This window comes from Symphodus melops (assembly GCF_947650265.1).
Source record: "Symphodus melops genome assembly, chromosome: 15".
NCBI classification, from domain to species: Eukaryota; Metazoa; Chordata; class Actinopteri; order Labriformes; family Labridae; genus Symphodus; species Symphodus melops.
The window spans coordinates 9,670,883-9,691,886 of record NC_136705.1 but is presented as its reverse complement, the minus strand read 5'-3'; the positions used below and the strand labels follow the sequence as shown (position 1 = coordinate 9,691,886).

Genomic DNA, 21,004 nt, shown 5'->3' with positions numbered 1-21,004 from the left:
TGTGGGGGCTGCAGTCTAAGCAGAGACGCCCAGACTCAGATTTAGAGGTGCTGATCCTCATCCCAGTCACTTCACACTCGGCAGTGAACTGCACCAATGCGTGCTGGAGGTCCAGGTTCGATGGAGCCAATAGGACCACATCATCTGCAAAAAGCAGAGCCGAGATCCTGTGGTCCCCAAACCGGACCTGCCCCAGCCCCTGGCTGCACCTAGAAATTGTGTCCATAAAAGTTATGAACAGAACCGGTGACAAAGGGCAGCCCATCTGGAGGCCAACGCGCACCGGGAACAGGTCCGACTTACTGTCGGCAATGCGAACCAGACTCCTGTTCCGGTCATACAGGGATCAGACCACCTTAGCGAACGAGTGGACGAGTCTACCTCTGAGAACTCAACCTCTGCTTCCTCAGTGGAAGACATGACGACAGGATTGTGGAGATCCTCAATCGATCCCTTCCACAGACGGACTACATCCCCAGTTGAGGTTAGCAGCTCTCCACCTCCACTGTAAACAGTTTTGGTGAAACACTGCTGCCCCCTCCTGAGGCGACGGAGGGTTTGCCAGAATTTTCTCGAGGCCATCCTAAAGTGCTCCTCAATGGCCTCCCCGAACTCCTCCCAGGCCCAAGTTTTTGCCTCCACAACAGCCCGGACTGAGGAACGCCTGGCCTGCTGGTACCCATAAGCTGCCTCAGGACTCCTATGCATTTGCAACACCCGATAGGACTCCGTCTTCAGCTTGACGACCTCCCTTTCTTCAGATGTCCACCACCAGGTTCGGGGATTGCTGCCACGAAAGGCACCAGAGATCCTGCAACCACAGCTCAGAGCAGCTGCTTTGACAATGGAGGTGGAGAACATGGTCTACTCAGACTCAATGTCTCCACAGATGGGATCTGTGAGAAGCTTGCCCGGAGGTGGGAGTTGCACATACACACTTTTCAAGTAAAAATAAGTGGCAATGGTGGAAATCACAGTACTTATTTAAATAGAAATTAACCATTGAGATATAAGTCTGAAGCAAGATAGTCAATAACTACTGTCCGTCTTCTTTTAAAAATAGGCAGTGATTCATAGGTTTGATCTGTTTTGGAAGTTTGTATTTCAATGGTGCCCGTATAGCTGCACAATGTTTTTTTTCTGTCTGATACTTCTCAGTACTCAATAGGTTAGTGTTTGTGTTACTGTGTGTCTAGTAGGGCTGGGAAAACAATCGAAAATGAATAGAAATCGACATTCGGAACAACTAATCAATTGCCCATGACAATTATTTCAGTTATTTTCAGGACAGAGTCACAGGACGACACGTCCAATCCGCAACAGTGAAGCGATGTCTCTTATGTGGACACATTTTGTCTTGGGGAAGACAACACCGAACAAAAAGAAGTCAAATTTAAAAACTGCGGAAAAACAATAAACAAGTAATCCAAGTTGTTTATATTGTACTATTTTAGAGAATTAATTTGTACTTTAAAACTAAACTGTATCATTTTCATTTCAAGCAATGTTTTGATTTTAGTTCAAAATATTCAATAAATAAGCACAACATATTTAGATATGCACTATTTCATGAGAAAAACAATATCTCAGCTTTAATAGTGGGGCATATTAACAAAAACAAAATAATTGTTCATCAATTGTAATCAATGTAAAATGTTCAATTAATCGTGATATTGATTTGAAATTAAATCACCCAGCCCTAGTATCAAGCTATTATGGTGTTGGAGCCACACTTAACCATTTAAAACACCCATTTTACACAGTAACACACACAAAAAAGAGCTCGAGCCACCTACTGGAAGCTTTCAAAACACCCACATTCGGGATTCTTGATTCAGATTGTAATTTACTGCAGAAACTCACCACAGCCTGGGTGAAGGAGCGCTTGATACTGTTGGCCATGGCCACTCTAGCTGGACTCATGTCTTTGTAGGCTTGTATAAAGTTGTCAATGGACCTGAACATAGACACATGAATATACATTACTACACATTTTGCATTTAAATAATATCTAGGTATCCGCATGGTCTTGGTTTAATGCTTAAAATGCACAAACTGTGCTACATCACCTCTGTTTCTGCATCATGTGTGGTATGTTCTGTTGGCAGGATGATCGCTCCTCTCCTGACAAAGGCTCCATCCGGTAGCCCTTATTGGTTCGTGATTGTTGTTGTTGGTATGTTAACAAGGGGTCTGGTGGCCACTGCAGGTTCTGCCTGCCTCCCATGGAGGACAGAGGGGTGCTGGCTGGTGCCTGGTATGGGGGATGCTGCATGTTCCCCATCATGTAAGACCCTATGCGGGGGTCTAAGGTTCCCTGGCTGGAGTCCCTCTTCTCCTCTGAGGTCCAGAGCGCAGCAGGCTGATGCTGATAGTGACCTTGGGCACGAGGAGGGGAGGACAGGGGCTGGAAGAGGCTGGCTATGCTGCTGAAGCTCTGATGGTTGCCCTTGAGTGTTTGAGGCAAGCTGTTGTTGCTTCCCATGGATCCTGCAGCACCCCCCTCGAGGGGCTCTGACTCTGGGATGATGGGATTCAACTGGAAGTCCTCACCGTCCATTGGGATGTATGGAGCTAAAGTCTCAAGATCTAGGTCACTCAAGTCCCTCTGGGAATAGAGAGAGTTATACAGGTGTTAAAATGGTAGCAGATTCAAATGTTACTGGTATATATACAAATCTGCTCAGTTATATATCTGCTCTGTATAGTAAAACAAATTTAGACATTTATCTGAAACTGTTTGTACCCCACAGAGACTCTTAATTAAGTCATTTCATACCTAGTGCAATTAACATGTTAAACAACAGTTACCCATGTATTGCTCTTTTGTACTTGAATTTCAAATTGCACACCCACACTTTGCAGTTTAATAACTTGGAAGGATTTCCGATTTTGGTTTGTGCTCTTGACTGATCTTATTACAATGGCTTGTTTGGTTTTATGTCTTGTTGTGCTGCCTAATATCTTATTTTGTTTCTACGGTGATGCTGTCTATGTGTTCCTTGTCTTCTGTGTGCCCCTGCTACAATACCAATTTCCTCTTGCAGGGCAATAAAGAATCAGAATCTGTAATGCCAGTAAAATGCAAATAAAATGGTCCATGGTACAATAAGACATAATCAGCGTAATCATGCTTTGAAGAAAAAGACACCTCATTGTTTGCAGAGCTGCCGTTGCACTCTGTGTCCAATGCAAATAGTTTCTCTGTCAGCTCCACCTTCAGGTCACTCTCTGCTGAGCTGTAGAAATCGCCCGGGCTGCTAGGCTGCAGGTTGGAAACAGAGGGGGGCAGACAAAAAAAGGAATGATGGAAGGCAGAACAGAAGAATGAAAAGCGGAGAATAAGATACAGAGATGGAAACAAATGGTGAGACATGAGTTTTGACAAAGGCACTATTCAATGAGCGAGTGTTCCGTCCAAATATCCACCCCCGTTATTCTCACAAACATTTAGCGACCATTAGCCCCCCCCCCCCCACAGGCTTCACAGAACACAGAAAGAACAAAATGAAACAAACACAGCCAGTTGATTACCCACTAAATAATTACTTAATTTAATTGACTGTTCAGGTTTTTCACGTTCTCACCGTAGAGCAACTGCTGAGGCTTGGGGGAGTGCTGCCAGGTGATGGATTCTGCTGCACAGTGAATGCATTGGCCATGTTAGCCATGTCTCTTTGAACCTGAACAGGGGTTTGGCATGAAACAGGAGAGGAAGGCTGGTGTCTTTCGCTGGCCCATGACCGAGGTCCAAGAGGAGGCATAGCTGATGTGGACACTGGGATGTAGCCTGCTGGCTGCTGGGGCTCCTCAAACGGAGTGCCACCTGCAAGAAAGAAGCAGGACATAGAGTGAGTGAAGAGAACGTGAGGTGTTGGTGTCCTAAAAATGTCCAACCATGAAACCTTATACATAGTGGTGTTCACCAGTGGGTAGCCCTAAAAAAATGTGATTCTTCTTCTGCTTTATAAACCAGATATTGACTGGTAAAAGAAATGGCTAAAACACAATGTAAAGAGGAGGATTTTTTACCACTGAAATTATTTTTTGGCGGTTCACCATGTATTAAATGCACTAAAAGTAATTTTTTCAGGATGCATCATTGTACATTTTTATTGACTTAATGACACAAACTTAAGGGGTCAGTACTAACAAAAGTCGAGGGCAACGATTGTGTCACCGGGTGTTGGAGCCAGCTGTGCCAGGTCCTCTGGCTCCTCTTTAAGTTTGGTGAAGAGGGTGTCTCTTGGCTCTGCTGTTGCACCAGCACCTCCAGCAGAGAAGAAGCTGGTCATGTGGCGTGGCTTAAACAGGGACTCAGTCTGCTCCAAGGAGAAAATCATTGACTTGTCCTCAATGTCACTGCAGGAGCCGAGGAGGAATAGGGTTGAGAAAGATATGTTATGTGTGGAGACCAAGAGCAGAGATCACTTAAAGAACAACTACAATGTTTTTAAAAGGATCGGAAACCATGTTTTTGAAAGGCAAAGGTGTTTAAGCAGGTAGGGTAAAAATAAAATAAAAATGCGTGTCTCTTTCCTGAAGGAATTTTCCACAGGAATGAGACACCTCTGGAGGATTCTTTGAGCATTTTCATCGCAAGGATCAGAGTCATATGATGACCTAAAAAGTCCTTGTTTTTGGGTTTACTTTTGATTTGTATTCTCAACTGTTTTAGGTGACTTAGCCATTTAAACACATGCAGTGCAAACTTTACCTTATTTTGAAACTACATTGAGTTTTAAAGTTATTCTGCATGACCTGTGTTCACCTACCTGAGGACGTAGTTTACGCACACAATGCACTGGGGCTGGGAATTGCGGCTGTTGTAAATCACAGTTCCTTGGGTCTCGACCCAAACGTAGCCTCCATTCTTAGCCAGCATTCGATACTGACCGCTCACTGCTTGACCCTTGGTACACACTGCAAAGACAGAGAGAGAGGGAGAGACAGAGATTTTTATTTTATTTAAAAAAGCCACTTTACTATAGTTACACTAATTGACAAATATTTACACCATACTTGTCTGCAACAGATCAATAAAAGTCAAGGTATTGACACTGAGTATGAGAATACATTTCTTAGATAGATAAGACAGAACATTAATTTCTCTTTTTGTACAGAGCAGATGAAAGCTTCATAACACCAGATTTGAACAAACTATTGAAAACCAGCTATAGCTAACAGAAACAGAGAAACAAGAAGAGGGAGAGAAAGAGGGAAGAGGGAACAAGCTTTGTGTTATGTACTGTTTTCTTTTTTTACGGACGAAAAGGCTTGTCATGATTATATTTCGTTTGACTGTGATGACGGTTCAACGTCACAGTAAGAACAGCAAGTTGTCTCATCTCTTGTTCCAACTGTTAACACAGTATTTTGTGGTGTGGTTTACTCCTCTTTAGTGTGCTTTTTTTGAGCGCACAGCAATTTGTTAAATATCAATGTATCTATTTTGTGCAAGGCTTTAAAGTCAACAAAACATTAGTTATGAGAGGAAACTGGAATGTTTGAGTTTTTAGCTGAGACAGAGATGTTCTGGCTTCAGTCCAAAGTTCAGCTCTGGCGTGGGAAAGAACCAGGACTGTGGTCAGAGAGAGTACATAAGGCCAGTGACTGCGTGTTTGTGTGTGCGTGCGTGTGTGTTTAGAATAGGCTCAGTACAGCGTTGCATGTAGTAGACGGCGCTGTTAGCGTGTGCTGATCGGCAGGTCGTGAGAGTCAGGCGATATAGATGAAGAGAGATGGATAGAGGGCTTTTCATGCAAACTATTGGGGACCGTAGGATAGTCACATAAAACACAAAACATACCCCCATATATGTACGTATATATATATATATATATATATATATATACATATACATACATACACATATTTTTATGTAGTTTGTCTCTTTTAGTTGTAGGTCATAAATGCCCTGTCTAATCATAAAAACATACTTTCTGCATATAACTCCCTCCAAATCTTTTCTAGCCCTTAAAATAAGAGCAATGGCTATTTTATGTTTTTGCAGTTTGCACACATGTACACATGCATGCAAGACAAGTATGCACATGGAAATTAGTGTCATTATTTTCCTGAACCAGAAATGTTCTGGCTCAGGAAACAAAATTACTTTCCCTTTTACTCTGTTGCTGCTGCTCAAAGCTTCTTATGACTAATACTGTTGGAAGAGAAAAGCCATGACACTTCACTCATGCACGCACATAATGCACACACACTCTAACTCATTAGATTGTAATAGATGCCACCTGGTCTCCTGTCTGTGTATGTGCAGACCATCAGTTGCGTTTCTTGATGTAATAAAGACATCTTAATACTGCGCTCATGCTCTTTGCACATTCAACACACAGACTCTGAAACATACATAGGAAGTGGCAAATATACCTGAATTTACTGAGTTTTCCAATAGTTATATAAGGAGAAGAAATGAGAATTTGTCGGAAGATAATACAAAAGGAATAAGGCCATCAGGTTGTTTAATAATCTGACACTCTGACTTTATTTCTCCGGGACATAACATCTGCACTAGTTCTCAGTGTGTCACTGTATTTGATTTCTTTGACTTCACATCACAGAACTAACCACATTTATCTGTTTCTGTCAATTCACTGGTTGTTCTATAAACCAGTGTCTGTTGTGCCATCCTTGTGTTTTTGAGTACATATTTATGTGTTTTAGAGGATACCTACCCTGCTTTACTGCAAGTATTATTATTATTATAATTTCTGTTCAAAGTTTTTTGTCTTTGGGGTGAAAAAACAAGGACATTTTGCTTTTCTAACAAATGAAACATGCCTGCCTTTTACAGAAAGAAGAAGAAAATAGCGTAAGGAAGAGGATATGAAGGTTAGGGCGGGGAATCTTACACCATTCGATTGAAAATCTACTGTTGATTCAAAACGATTCTGGATTGATGATTCAAGGTCTATTTTTGAATTCATACATCAGATCATCTGTCAGACTGGATGAATTTCTTGCTGCTCCATTTGGCATTCTACTGAGTTACAGAGCTAGCCTTAACACTTAGCAGAGAGTGACTGATTAGCCACAAAAATCATTTTTTTTAGAAATTGTGAACCTATTTCAAAGTCAAGAATCGCAATGTTTACATAAATCGTATTTTTCCCCATCTCTGATGAAGTTGCTGTGACGAACCCTCCACAGCAACTTCATCAGAGGTGGGGGAGGGAGGGGTCATCACAGCAACTTCATCAGAGAAGGGGAAAAATATGAAACTGAATTGAATTTTCAATGTTCTTTAAATTATTTTTCCAAACCTCATTGAAGCTTTTTTAGAATTTAAATGCATCTATGTCGGAGGTTTCACTTCTCAGCCAACATCACTCTCCTTTACCAGGTTTATGGAAGAATCTACAGGCTGTTTCCTTTCTTTCTAGATCTTTGCTTGTGTTGTATCTCTCATACTCTTTGATGTACATCGCCTTGGACCAAAGCATCCGTTAAGAGAATTGCAGATTTGTAGATTTGCTGTTACGAAAGTAAAAAATAGCACAATGGTTCGTAGTTTCAGGTGGCTACAGTCAGCACATAGTTAGGATGATATTCTTCGGCAGTAGATTCCTTATGATGCAAACTTCAACTAAGAAAGATGAAAGAGCTGTGGTTGGTTCTATCATCTCCGCTTGAAAGGACACAGGGGCCTATTTTCTTTAAGCAAATAACTATATGATCACAATCCGTATTGATAGACTGCCTCAAGAATGTTTATCGTTTACTTACAGTTGTGGTGGCTCTTGGTGACGCTGTCAGAGTCGATGGCGTGGTAAAAGTCGTAGACCGAACGACCCAGCAGATCCTCAGGAGTGTAACCCATCAACTCTGTAACCCTGCAACACACGCATATTTACATGAAATTTAAAGAAATTAATGTTAATCAATTCAATCGTTGCTGCTTCGTAAATGTAATCATTAAGACAAATCCTGCGTTCTGTCCTTTACTTCTTCACCTCAAAAGGCTTCACACATGATTTGTAAATCAAAGGTTTGAGAGTCATCCAAAAATACGAATTGTTCACACTCTATCTCTCTCTTTCTGCTAACTCCCTGTGTTTCTGAGAACAGCTTATCTCTCTCTGTCGCACTCATCACGAGCACTTTATTTCTGAGCACTTTCGCTGACTTTGAGCTTTCTACTTAAAAAAGAAAAACTCACTTCTTTCCGTTCATTTCTCTCCAGCTTATCGTTCCCAGTAAATATCCAACTATCCACTAGTTTTGGATGCAAACAACTAGAAGCAGTAATGTAGTAACCAAAAACAAGAGGCACTAAGGTTGCATGAAAATCTTAAACATTACATGAATTAATTAAAGGAAGAATTTACTTTAGCATAGAGAACAGATCACAGTATAGTTTTTGGGCCTATAAACAGCACTTAAACAGGCAGTTTATTCACTCATTTATTTGGATTTAATGGAGATCCTCTTCCCAACAAAGTGCTCTGTGAGAACATACTTTGAGCCAACAACAGGAAATGACCCCGTGAACACACAGTTTGGTGGCTTTAAGGAGACCGCAGAGGGTAAACTGGGACAAAGAATGCACACAATTCATCATGCTTTGAGTAGATTAATATGGCCTCCTCCAGACATTCAGTCTGGTAGGAGGAACGTTCAAGAAAAAAATCTATCGTAAGAACAAGAAGCAGTTTGTGATGGTATTTGACTTTTAGATTTAAACTTGATAATATGATTTTACTAAACTGAGAAACTGATTTTAAATATCATTACTACCTTTTAAACGTTTTATATTAGGTTCAAATATAGTTGTTTAGTGATTGTTGAATAGATCAGGAAGGATACAGTCCATTACAAAAAAATGTCAAGTTAAATGAAGGTTTTTAAAAATTCTAATGTTTTATTTCACACAGGCTGATATTTATTTCTCAACCCTGCATGAAGCTTCTGTGAGGAACTTTTAATCTTCATTGATTCTGTGACCCATGTCCCTTATGTCTTTGCTGATTTTTCTGCCAAGTGACACAGCATTTTCAAATATCTGTTTCTGCAGCGTGCAGGTAATCCCTTTTACTTTATCTCTCCATTGATTTCGTAGGTCTTTTAACTTTCTCAATATTGATTTTAGCTTACTTTACCTAAAATAAAAACTCACCCATTCAATATTTTTCACTTTTGATGTTTAAACTTGCTGCCCTCGCACTGAGTTTAATTTTCAAGGTTTATAAAGACACTAGAGCTGCAGCTATCGAATATTTTAGTACTCGAGTATTCTATCGAATATTCCGATTGATAAATCGAGTAATCGAATAAATCATACTTTTGCTTAATTAAGGTTTAACTCGTCTCGGGTCGTCCCTACAAACCTGCTTCTTTGCAGCTACCATGGTAACGCCTGCTTGTTACAACCATAGTTACAACCAACCACCTCTGCTCTACAACTGCTGACACTCACCATATTACTGACAGGGTCCCAAATAAACTTTTGGATTCACTGGTCAAGGCGGCAGATAAATTAAAAATACAAGCCAAACACGTCTTAATGGCTGAAATAACAAATAGTGTATTGTGTAGCCTACACATCTGTTACAGTACATTTAATTGAGAAAGCATTATGTTCTGTTGAATCAATCAAAGAATCAATCATTATGTCAGATCAGGAGATTGAGAAACTTTAAATATATATTTGCTAAATTATTATTCCACAAGCAACTTCTCTCTTGATTTAGCTTTGACGACATTAGAGATTTAATATAATCAGTCTGTATATTATTAGAAGTGTGCGTATCTCTGAACGGAGAAAAGTTGACCGTTTGACCGGATCACGTGTTCCCGACTGGCTGTATGGATCACGGATCAACTGTGTGTTGACTAAAAGTTAAAAGGGGCGCGCCGCGCTCGTGTGTGCGTGTGTTAGCGCTGAAGTGTCTGTGTCATAGAGTGCAGCAGAGAGAGGAGCAGGTAGCTGCAGCTACATTAAACGTATTTTATACTCATAGCAAAGTTTTGATGACGCAAAAAAAAAAAAAAAAACTTAACGAAGCCTTGAGGCAGCGAAAATTCCTCGATGAATTTTTGTAATCGAATTATTCGAGTTATTCGAGGAATCGTTTCAGCTCTAAAAGACACACAAACTTAAATCTCATATACATGACAACAAAACAAAATACATTTTCCAGTTCTACTCGTCGTCTTTCCTGAAATGACCAGCGAATCCTCAGATTAGAATTACTGGAAATGTTTTTGAATCATACAGACAAATAATAATTTACAACGTCAAAGTAGGATGAGGATTACAAATCAGTGAAGGATAAAGTTTGATTCGGGTTTGTTGTGAGAGAGATTGGGAAAACTCGGAGAAGAGAAGAGTGGAAGGTCTGCTGGTGCAGAAAAGACTCCTGTCCTCAGATTACATAACACTGACAGATGCAGGCTCAAAGACGAGCAAGAGAGGAAGGGAGGGGCCGAGAAAATTAAAGAGAGGAGATGAGCGGAATGGCACATCCTCAAGCAAAGTGGACTAAATAAGAAAAAAAAAGTGGTGATGGGTGGAAAATGGCGGAAAATGTAACTTTAGGAGGTGAGCAAAAAAATTCAAAAAATAAGGTTGTACTACTGTACTGCAGGAGGTCAACAGAAAACAAAGAGTTTAATCCAGCAGTGTCAGGTTGGGATGTAATAAACATAACTAATGTGAACTGAAGTCTCATGTGTAGCATTTCATTCTAAAAGACCATGATGATTTGTACGATCTTCCAAATTATTCATTAAACCAAATACTGTATTGTCAACCCTGTAACATGAAACAACTGTAGATTTATATTAATTGCTATAACCAGTCATTGTGTCCGAGTCGGTCAGTACTTACAGTACATGTGCTCTTGAGTGTTCATAAAGTTCCTCAGAACAAATCAGACATAAGAAAACGTTGGTGAATCCCAGAATCTGCTTGAAAAAGCATGATTTAAGAACAAATGTATTCAGTAGAATGGTTGCTGAATGAGGCCTATCTTCTGTATGAACTGAGTCTGAGACTAATCTGATCCTTTCCTTTGCTTCAGATTTTATAAAGGTGTGTCACTTGCAAACATTCATGAACAAGGCAAAAGGCCAAGCTGATACAGGATTTGAGCCGGGGCACTGCCAAAGCCTTAACACTCTGAATACAGAAAACTTGGTGTGAGAGTGTTCATTTATTTTATTGTTTAACTTAGATATATGCCAGGTTGAATGCAGTCACCTTCATAAAACTCTTTAGTTTCAAGCACATACAACTTTGATCTAGAAATACAAAAGCTGATGAGGACATCCTGTCATGTCAATCATGTCATATCATGAACAAACTGGATATTTCGAGCTGTTGTGTAATTCTAAGAAGTTTGAAGAGCTTTGTTGCTCCTCCCTTTCTTTTCTTTTTCTTCTTTGTGCTTTCTTTTCCACAAACTCCCTAAGTGCCAGAAACAAGCAGAAAAAGAAACATTTTGTCCCTTCCCTAATGAGTCTACAGTAAGTCCCTGCTGAGCTAGGAGGGCGACCCACCTAGCGAATACTCATTTGTGTAATTAGTGAGAAGATTTGGGCAGCTAGTAAATGACACCAAGCAAAGGGAACAGAAAGTTTGTCCTTGTTTGTAGCATGGTGACGCACAGGCAGCTCAGTGTTAAACAAACAAAACACACGCTCACTTTTCTCCAACATTAACCTTTGTCCTGCTTGAGCAACTTAGTGAGATTACAGGTCTGCGAAACAGTGTGCGTCTTTGCACAGAACCTGCAAGCGGGACGCTACTCTCTGTTGTCCTAGTGACATGTCTCCTGTCAACTGTCAGCAGTCTAAAGTGACATCTATTCAACATTGGGCTGTGTTTATTTAGTTTTTTAAGTCTGTCTACATGAGTATCTGTGATACGAAACAGTTGGCACAGTCTGACACTGTCGTGAGAGCATCTTATTAAAGTATTAATGTTTCATCTCTGGCTTATAGTTCTCTTCTGCCAAGTCAAACCAAATCAGTCAGCAACGTAATCAGTCAAAAAGTCTTGTGGAAGCGTGTAAATACGTGCGCGTGTGTGTGCCTTACAAACTCTCTGTGTACTAAGAGTTGTTTGAACAGGCAGCGGCCCATAAATGATGTTGCTGTTCTGGTAAACTCTTCTGTCTTTTGACATTGGCAAAAACAGTGCCAATTTGTTCTGCACTATTAAACTATCAAGGTAAATAAAGTACAGAAAAAATACTTTAGGACATAATCTCAGGCACTGAAATTACATACATTTTACAGTAAAAAAGAGAAAAGACTATTTACTGAATAAATCTTCAACTATAACAGAAACAAGTGAAGAACATGAATGCTGCAGCTCACATTGAGGAAAGTTGTTTATCATGGTTTAAAAAATAAATAAAGTTAGGATAATTGAAACAAAACTTTTGTGTCATCATGTCATCAGTTTAACACATACTGTATACTAGTTTTATTTTTCCACGTTTCAGGTCACACATGCATCTTACTGTTTTCATGAGGAGGCGATAGACAGTAATAAGTCCAAACACTGCTATCCTGATAAGTGTCTGTAATCATCTGCTTATAATGTATACCGACCTGTATCTGTGTTTAAGCTTACCTCTCGTCACAGTAGGTGAACTTCATGTCCATGCTGTGTCTGCTCAGGAAGGTCTTGCTGTCCAGCGGTGTGTCGATGTTGGATGGATGTGGGATTGGTTCGCACATCAGGACAGCACAGGTGAGTGGAGGCTCTTTGAAGCCACACAGCCCTCGTGGAGGGCAGCTGTTGTACACCTTGAGGTGTCCGGTGCAATGCAGCACCTAGAGTGGAACAGAGACAAGGGTTTGACAGTACGATTAGATTGAGATTGTTTGAAATAGATACTTGACATTTAAAGAGTTAAGGTGACTAAAATAATTAAAGACAAAAATTTAACTTATAATATCTTTTCAGTTATATTGAAAGCATTTTCAATTACTTTACCTAAAATAAACATCAAATATAATTATATCATGGGGAATCAAAACAGTAAAACTTTAACATGCACATAAAACTGAACTTTATTTGCCAAAAAAAAAAAAAAAAGGAACGGAGAGCCATTAAAGCCTTGTTAACAGCCAATCGAAATTTAACTCTTTTACCTGATAAGCCTGTTGAGCAAAATAGACTTTTATTATGTAGAGCTTTTTCTAAGGTCTTTGGCTTCATGGACCGATAATTGTTATCCCATAGGAGGCCGTTTTGATAAACATAAACTTGATCTGGTACGTAGGTACTTAATTGACAATACTTCTGTTTCTGATCTGGTGTGGGACAAAGATTACTTGCTGTCTGTATTCAAAGCGTGGGAGTTGATGAGTTCTCAATGGTCTGGCAACAATAAAATTAAAGACAAGTGGAAGCACAGAACCAACAAACACTTTGATTTTACGATGGTTCAAGCTGATGTGAATAACATATATTGTGCTTTTTCTGATGAGAAGGGGGGACCACATACCAAGACTTCAGCACATGCCATATGTTATCATCCAGTCTGTTTAATAGATTCAACATTTGGGAAAAATTGGATTATTTACCCCAAAACTAATTGAAGGATTTTAACCAGTGATGTAATGCCTGTATGCTGAATCTAACGGTTTTGTCTCTCTCTCTCTCTCTCTCTCTCTCTCTCTCTGTCTCTCTCTCTCACCTTCCAGCTGGCTGACTTGAGGTTGACGGTGCGTCCTCTGTTGGTCACTGTGCACTTCATCCTCATGAAGAAATCTCGTTCAGTGTTAAGTTCTTTGCCTTTTTTACTGAAGCTGCTGCCTGAAACACAAACAGTCAGTGGGAGAATTCAACCCAATGATACTACTGGGGCACAAAAACACAACACTAAGTCAGCAACAGAAACTGAGCATGCAATGGACAACACATTTACTGCTTAATGGTAATACATTCACAAATAAACAAACCTGCTACATTCTTACAATAACGTAATTTTCTTCTTTTTTTAAAGTCCTGAACCCTCTTTAAATCTTAAATATCCCCCCAATACTGCATTTATGTGTTATATGACGTTTGTATGTAGGGCTGCTCATTAGTTAACCATGCGTTAAATGAGGTTAAATACAAATAAAAAAGGACAGTGGAAAATGGTTAAAGTAAGGAACTACTTTTTTCTCTGATGTTTGATCCTAAACTAAATTCTAATTGATACACTTGACACATGACACTTTGTGACCTATAACAACCTTTACAACTGGTTTATGTCTTACAATCAACAGTAAAAATGTATTTCACTAAGCTTCCATCCACACTATAGACTTTCATTTGCAAGCCAAGCTGTTACACCACAAGGTTAGAGTTCAGCCACACAGCCTGTGCTATAGAGCAAAGAGCTGAAGTGTGTCATTTGTGAATCTGCCCACTCACCGGTGTGTCTTTATCTTAAAACAAAAGAAATACAAATCTCCTGTCACCCTGACAGAAGAAGAAGTTTGTGTTTTCAAAGAGATCTTTTAAAGTGAAATTGACTATACAAGAGAAGATACTTGCTGTTGGGGTTTTTAGTGGCAACAGCTGATAAGAGTTATCACCATAGCTTAGTGATTTTGTGTTACCTACTTTGGTGCTGTTATACGTTTACTGATTTGTTCTTTCAAAGTAAAGGGTTGAGAGTCAAATTAGCATGTGCAGCATGTGTGCAGCTTTTCATTTACTTTTCTTTGCAGCATGTGTGACTTTTTTGTGCTACAAATACTGTCACGTACTATGTTTCCTATCTGCAACAGATAATGTCCAGCTCGTCTCTTTCAGAGACTTTCCTTGTCTTCTCGTCCACACTCTCTTAACGCTTATCAACTCATTCCCTCCTGCTCCACACACACACACACACACACACACACACACACACACACACACACACACACACACACACACACACACACACACACACACACACACACACACACACACACACACACACACACACACACACACACACACACACACACACACACACACACACACACACACACACACACACACACACACACAAATCTCTCTTTAGGTTGTCCTCTATATGGTCTCTGACCTTCTGTTCTCATGCTTGTTCTGGACACTTTTTCATAAGATAGATAACATTATGTAACACCCAAATGTGCTGTTTTTTTTGCATCTTTTCCCTTGGATTTAGTCCTGAATCACATAGAGAAGGGAGGGGGGCTGAACTGCTGGAGGACTTAAAACTATATCTGACCCTTTCCCGATGAAGTTCCTTTCCTCGAAGTGGACACGTGCATACTAAGTACGAAACCCATGTCGGAAAATTGTCAACAATACAAAATTACACACATAACTTTATGTGTCACTATGTTTCATAGATTATACTATTGAATAATCCATTTATAACACACTTAACATTAGTTGCAAATCTGTGCAACAATTTGGAAAAAGCACATAAACGCAAAAAAAACAACATGGAGCTTTTGATGAGTCGTTATTTTGTGCATTGAAACCCACAAATGTGAACAGCACACAGTCAGCATTTAGGTCAAGGATTTAAAGAGGGTTCATGACTTAAAAAAAGAAGTACATTATGTTATTGTACTAAAGATTGTAGCCTTTGGAAAGCTGGTAAGGCCCCATGTCCAACACGTTATTTTTGTTGTTTTTTTTAATCTGAGTGTGTGCGTCTTTTTTCACTTGATTTCACTGAGGAGAGAGCAGTTTAATGTCTTTATTTTTATTTATGAACTGAAGTGAACTCTACTACTATACTTTTACCTGATTAAAACAATGCTTTACAACAACATTCATTCCCTGGTCCTTTTCCATTTCTTTTCTTTGAACTGCACAATGACTTCATTTCTTTTTATTTCAATTTTGCCTACTTATATTGATGTGAACTACCACATCTACAAATTTTGACATTACTCGGAAAAAAATTCCATGAAAATGATATCCAAAAATTTTAATTAAACGTGGTTTGGACCGTTATCTTTTTGGTTAATTGGTGCTCAGAGATTATGACACTGTGACCTTTACATACTTCAGGGTAACTCTCACACACACTGGATACATTACATCCTGTGACAGGCAGTTTCCATGTGAACCACTCAGCCGGCCTGTTTATGGTTTCCTAAAGGAATACAATAGGTATATATACATTTCTAAATAAAGAGTAGCCCCGGCTGACATATGATATTAATTATTTTCCGAATAAATAATATTGTTAGTAATAAAGAAGATGGTGTGTGAAATGAGGATAATGCTGACCAGCTGTTTTCAGGCTAAGGTTTTCTCTGATCTCCTCGTGGTCACACGGATGGGTGAAGTCAAAGATGCTGTGACCGGTGAGGTCCACCTGAATCACAAGAACAGTACAATAAAAAAATGGACACACACAATATTCTTTCATGAAAAAAACAGATTCCTAGACGACTGTCTTTTCAAAGCTTTACAGCAACAGTTGGTCTCCAAACAAACTGTCAAAGGGAGGCATGTTTGTGTGCAGCAGGAGCAACAACAGTTTGCTTTGGATCAACACAAGAAACAAGCAGTGCCTGGGTTGCTATGTCCCCTATAGAAACGTTTATTGTTTTAACACAAAACAAGCAGGAACTCATCCAATCGCTCACTGCAGAGTCAACCAGACAAAGACAATTCATAGCCATCTTCTCCTCTGTGCTGTTTTAAAAAAAAAGTGAAATCCAATCAATAAAATCTGCTGACTAAGCTTGAATTGAACCTTACTTTCAACCTGAATAACATTATAAACATCCTTTTTAATCCCCCCCTTTTTTTCTTACCTGGATTCAGTTATGTCTGATGTACTCCCACACTTTATTACTCCACTGGTTTCATTTCTTCTATTTTTGTTCTTAATATTTATTTGGATGATGCAGAGTGAATTGTGTTTGATTGAATGACATTATAATTATTAATTTTCATCATCTGTACTTGTGTATTTCAAAGTTGTAAATATGTCACCTTAACTGTACTGTACAACATCTTTTGTGAGCTGCTGTTTCTTAATGTACTCTGGAAAAGTGACCAGATTGATTGCTTTCATATTGGAAAGTTAAAAAGTTGTGGCTGTTTTTCTGCAAGTTGATCAAGTTTATTAAAAATTCAACTTTCAAGCAATCAATACCAACCTTTACTCTAATCATTGCTCATATGGTTGTTTACCTGTGTGAGTCCCAAGAATTTGTTGATGTTCTCAGACAGGAATATCATGTCGCCTTCAGATGTTACCACAGTGACAAATCCCTCCAAAGACTTCAGGTATAGCCTGTCCATCTGAATGTCCTCCTCAATGTCACCACCGCTGCTGCTAGAGCCTGGAGAGAGGAACAGAAAGACAAGGTGTGTTACAGTCATAGCTCATTTATCTCACTCCAAAGTCAAATTAAACTTATTGTTATCACAAATTCATGTGTTTCTGATAGCGTGCAGGCATTAGGCTTGTATTTTTCTTCTTGAAGCTTTGGCTCAGCATCAAAACAAACCAGGGCAGCCTCTTCTTGCATATTCAACCCCTCCTAATACTGGCCCCCTTGACAAATTAGACCAAAATCCACACAAGCAGCTATAATAGCTGCCCGCTTTTAGAGCATGACTTACACATGATGCAATTATGTTCAAACATGTACAGTGCTGCATCCAAACATTTTTACACAGAGACTTTAGTGTATCTACCATGTCTCACTGCACTGCTTATTAATACCCTCATAAGGCTTGTGAGTGCCCACTACCAGAGGGTCTGTGTGTGTGTGTGTGTGTGTGTGTGTGTGTGTGTGTGTTTTGACAACAGCGCCATGCTGAACAAAGCCCAGTAATCGGTCGGGACGTGAGTACTTGCAACTCTTCAAGTGGGCTTCCCTGAGATAAGAAGGTCCAGTTCTTAATCAAGGCCTAGGGCTTCAGTTTGGAGCTGAGCCCAAATAGCGTTAACCTCCAGGGGAACCAGAAGCCTTCTTATGTGCCACAAGAAGCTGGGGGAGGCTCTTGGGGCCATGTCCAAAGTCCAGCAGCACCTTTGGCCTACATGCTTAGCTGTGATTACCAGTCATTTGAACTGAGTTGCACTTTTCTTCTTTTCTATTTTTCTTTAGTTGCGTAACGGGCCTGTTTGGAAAAAAAAAAAAAAAAAGGCTGCAGAAAACAGCATTTGATGGACACAGCTGCTGGTCTGATAATCATTTCCTCTCTGACATTTGTTCTGCAACGATGGATACAATTAAGTGGCAGAAGAGCAAAGCCTTTTTGTTCCTTTCTTATTCATTTCTTAAAAAGTTAATCCCGGTGGACTTGAGGAGGCAAACTATAAGATGTTTAATTCACTGTTGTCTTTATCAAGCACCTGACATCATTTTTCATCAATGCGTGCGCAGGTGTGCAGGTAGTGTCACTTGGATAATGACCACAATGATTATTTGAGTATTGGTAGCCATGAGGGCTGGGACAATATGCTTGAGTGAAATCTAAATGTTATCACAATTATTTGTTGGCGATTCGTTTTATTTTTATTCATTTAAATATGTATGTATGTATGTATGTATGTATGTCTACATAGATATGTATGTATTTATGTATATAAATATATAATATCTTTGTTTTAAACAAAACTAAGTTTCTGTTGGATCTTGCAAACATTAATCCATTATTTATTTTACAGAAAAGAGTGGTAGAAATCACTCATACAGTCCACCACAGAGAGTACACCAACAGACTGTTTATAGGCTAGGTTTATTAAAACTGAAAGAATTCGTTGAGTTACAGACATTCGTAGTTGTGTTCAGAGCAAAGAGTAAGTTTTTTGACTGTATGAAATTGGCAATTCGTATGTTTGGTGTGTGTTTCTTTTCCCTATTAACTTGAAAATGAAGACAACACTCTAAATTGTCTGCATTTGTGTATGTTGCTACAGAAGTTATCATCGTAATTTGACAGACCATCAAGACATTTTTTGTTTGTTTTTCTTTGAGCCAGATTTATACTTCTACGGCGTCGACGCGGACCTCTATGCGGACCCTACGCAGTGGCTCTACGCGCACCTCCAAAAATCCCAACAAGGACTGTGATTGGTCCGCTCAGAACGTCATTTCCAGCTGCTTTCACAATGGAAATATTAAAAGTCTGTATACGTCGAAGAAATCAGCCAATTGACATTTGAAAGTAGCAAAGATGCATTTTTTTCATCGTGTGTCAAATTCACCCGTTTTCAGGATCAATTGATTTAGTTGTCGAACAGACCACCTCCGCAAATGTTTCCTTCGTCACCACTGCCTACCTAGCGTCACATAGAACTATAAATGTACAATGATGGCGTCGGGTCTACGCTGAAGGTCCTCCGTCAACGTGACACAGAAGTATAAATCAGGCTTAAGAAGCAGCACGCTCGTTTTACTGCCATCTAAAAGAGCCAAACTTGACAGTCTTACTGCAACATCTTGTCACACTAGAGGATCTGCTGAAAACACATCTACCCAATGGGCACAGATTTACCTGCTGGTGGTTGACTAATTGAGATTGATTTAGGTTAACAGCTACTAAGAGTTGAGTTAGTATGCCATTATATTTATTTTGACTATATCATAGACAAATCGTAATGTGTGGTTTCAGACACGACTGACCAGCGTGCTGGCTGTTGCTCATCAAACAGAGCTCGGACCGGAAGTACATCGTCTATCCCATATTTTATGTTGCTAATAGCACACTAACAGTCAGGTTAGTATGCAGTATATTTTCAGTATGTAGTTTGTAGTTTCAGACGTAGCTCTCATCCCAATATCTAAAGAGAGGTGGCATAATCTATTGTCGCAACACCAAAAGCATCAACAAGTCAGCTTATAAGTTTGCTTATGACTCTGGGTCCCTCCTACAGAGACATGAGAGGTTATTTGTCGCTTGTTACTTTTTATAGTTGTCTTCCTTAACCTCAATCGTGCTTTATCTACTCGTTACGAACTTTTTTTCTAAAATACCAAAATACAAGTGAAAAATTGCTGTCTGTATTGTGACAAAGAAGTTTCTTTTATTAAGAATACAGATGTTTTCAAAACTAGGTTATATAAGGAAGAAAAAAAAGCAGCCCAACCTGCTCTTGAGTAGCTCCTAATCTGTACATCACTGTTGTTCTGGTCCCGGGTGAGGTTACATAACATAACTGAGTTGTACAGCAGCTTGCATATGTGCTTTTTGGTGCATATACAGTCTGTTTGTGTTCACAGAAGAGTGTTGTGCATGTCGTGCGTGTGTGTAGGCCTGCATGTTTGGCGCCACGGCAGTCGGGTGTTATGGCTACAGCGGGTGATTCCAGCAACAGCTTGAACGATGGGCAGAGCTCCTTGCTTCCTCTACAATCTGTGCTTCCATCACGGAGCAATCACACAGGTTTGATAACACTCGATCTGCTGCCGCATCGCACAGATCTCCCTGTCTTCTCCTCCCCCACTGTTTTCCTACCCTCATTACCTTAACTCCTCCTCCTTATGCACTCTCTGACACCATGTCATTAGCCTTATTCTGTCCTCTTGCTTAACTCTTCCTATCTATCACTTATTTATTCTCCTACTTATTCTTTCTTATTTAGCCTTTTTAACCTTTGCAAACTGATCTTGAATTATAGGAATTTAGTCCTTTGACGACTAACATCATCGTAATGTAATGTGTTGAATGTTTCAGTACACAGAAGCGAAGTTTCACATTTATCATAGTCATAGTATCATAGTTATTTGGGGGTCGCATAGCTAAGTCCGTAGGGACTTGGGTTGGGAACCGGAGGGTTGCCATTTCCGATGTGGACCAAATCACGAAATTAGTCTGGTAGCTGGACAGGTGCCCGGCCACTTCCTGAGCACTGCCATGGTAATCTTGAGCAAGGCACCCTCCCCCCATGTGTGTTGCATGATTATCAGAGTGTAAAAACAGAATTTCAATAAGGTAAATGTTGTTATATTTTAAATACTAAATTAATGTATTCAATTTCCTCTCCTGCCCACTGAAGCAGCTGTAAACCTAATCAACCTTTAACAA

At 39.7% G+C, this 21,004-nt stretch overlaps 1 protein-coding gene across 1 annotated transcript in view; it reads right to left on the bottom strand.

Moving 5' to 3' along the window:
• Positions 1-21,004, bottom strand: part of epas1b (endothelial PAS domain protein 1b) — a 50,759-nt gene that overhangs the window by 2,792 nt on the left and 26,963 nt on the right. Inside the window, exons 3-13 of the mRNA XM_079362629.1 lie at positions 17,156-17,307; positions 16,241-16,328; positions 13,671-13,789; positions 12,599-12,801; positions 7,744-7,850; positions 4,776-4,923; positions 4,154-4,362; positions 3,588-3,826; positions 3,152-3,265; positions 2,070-2,608; positions 1,864-1,957 (exon numbers count right to left, since the gene is read on the bottom strand). Of these exons, the coding sequence (XP_079218755.1) occupies positions 1,864-1,957; positions 2,070-2,608; positions 3,152-3,265; positions 3,588-3,826; positions 4,154-4,362; positions 4,776-4,923; positions 7,744-7,850; positions 12,599-12,801; positions 13,671-13,789; positions 16,241-16,328; positions 17,156-17,307 (2,012 nt within the window). The remainder of the gene's footprint in view (positions 1-1,863; positions 1,958-2,069; positions 2,609-3,151; positions 3,266-3,587; positions 3,827-4,153; positions 4,363-4,775; positions 4,924-7,743; positions 7,851-12,598; positions 12,802-13,670; positions 13,790-16,240; positions 16,329-17,155; positions 17,308-21,004) is intronic.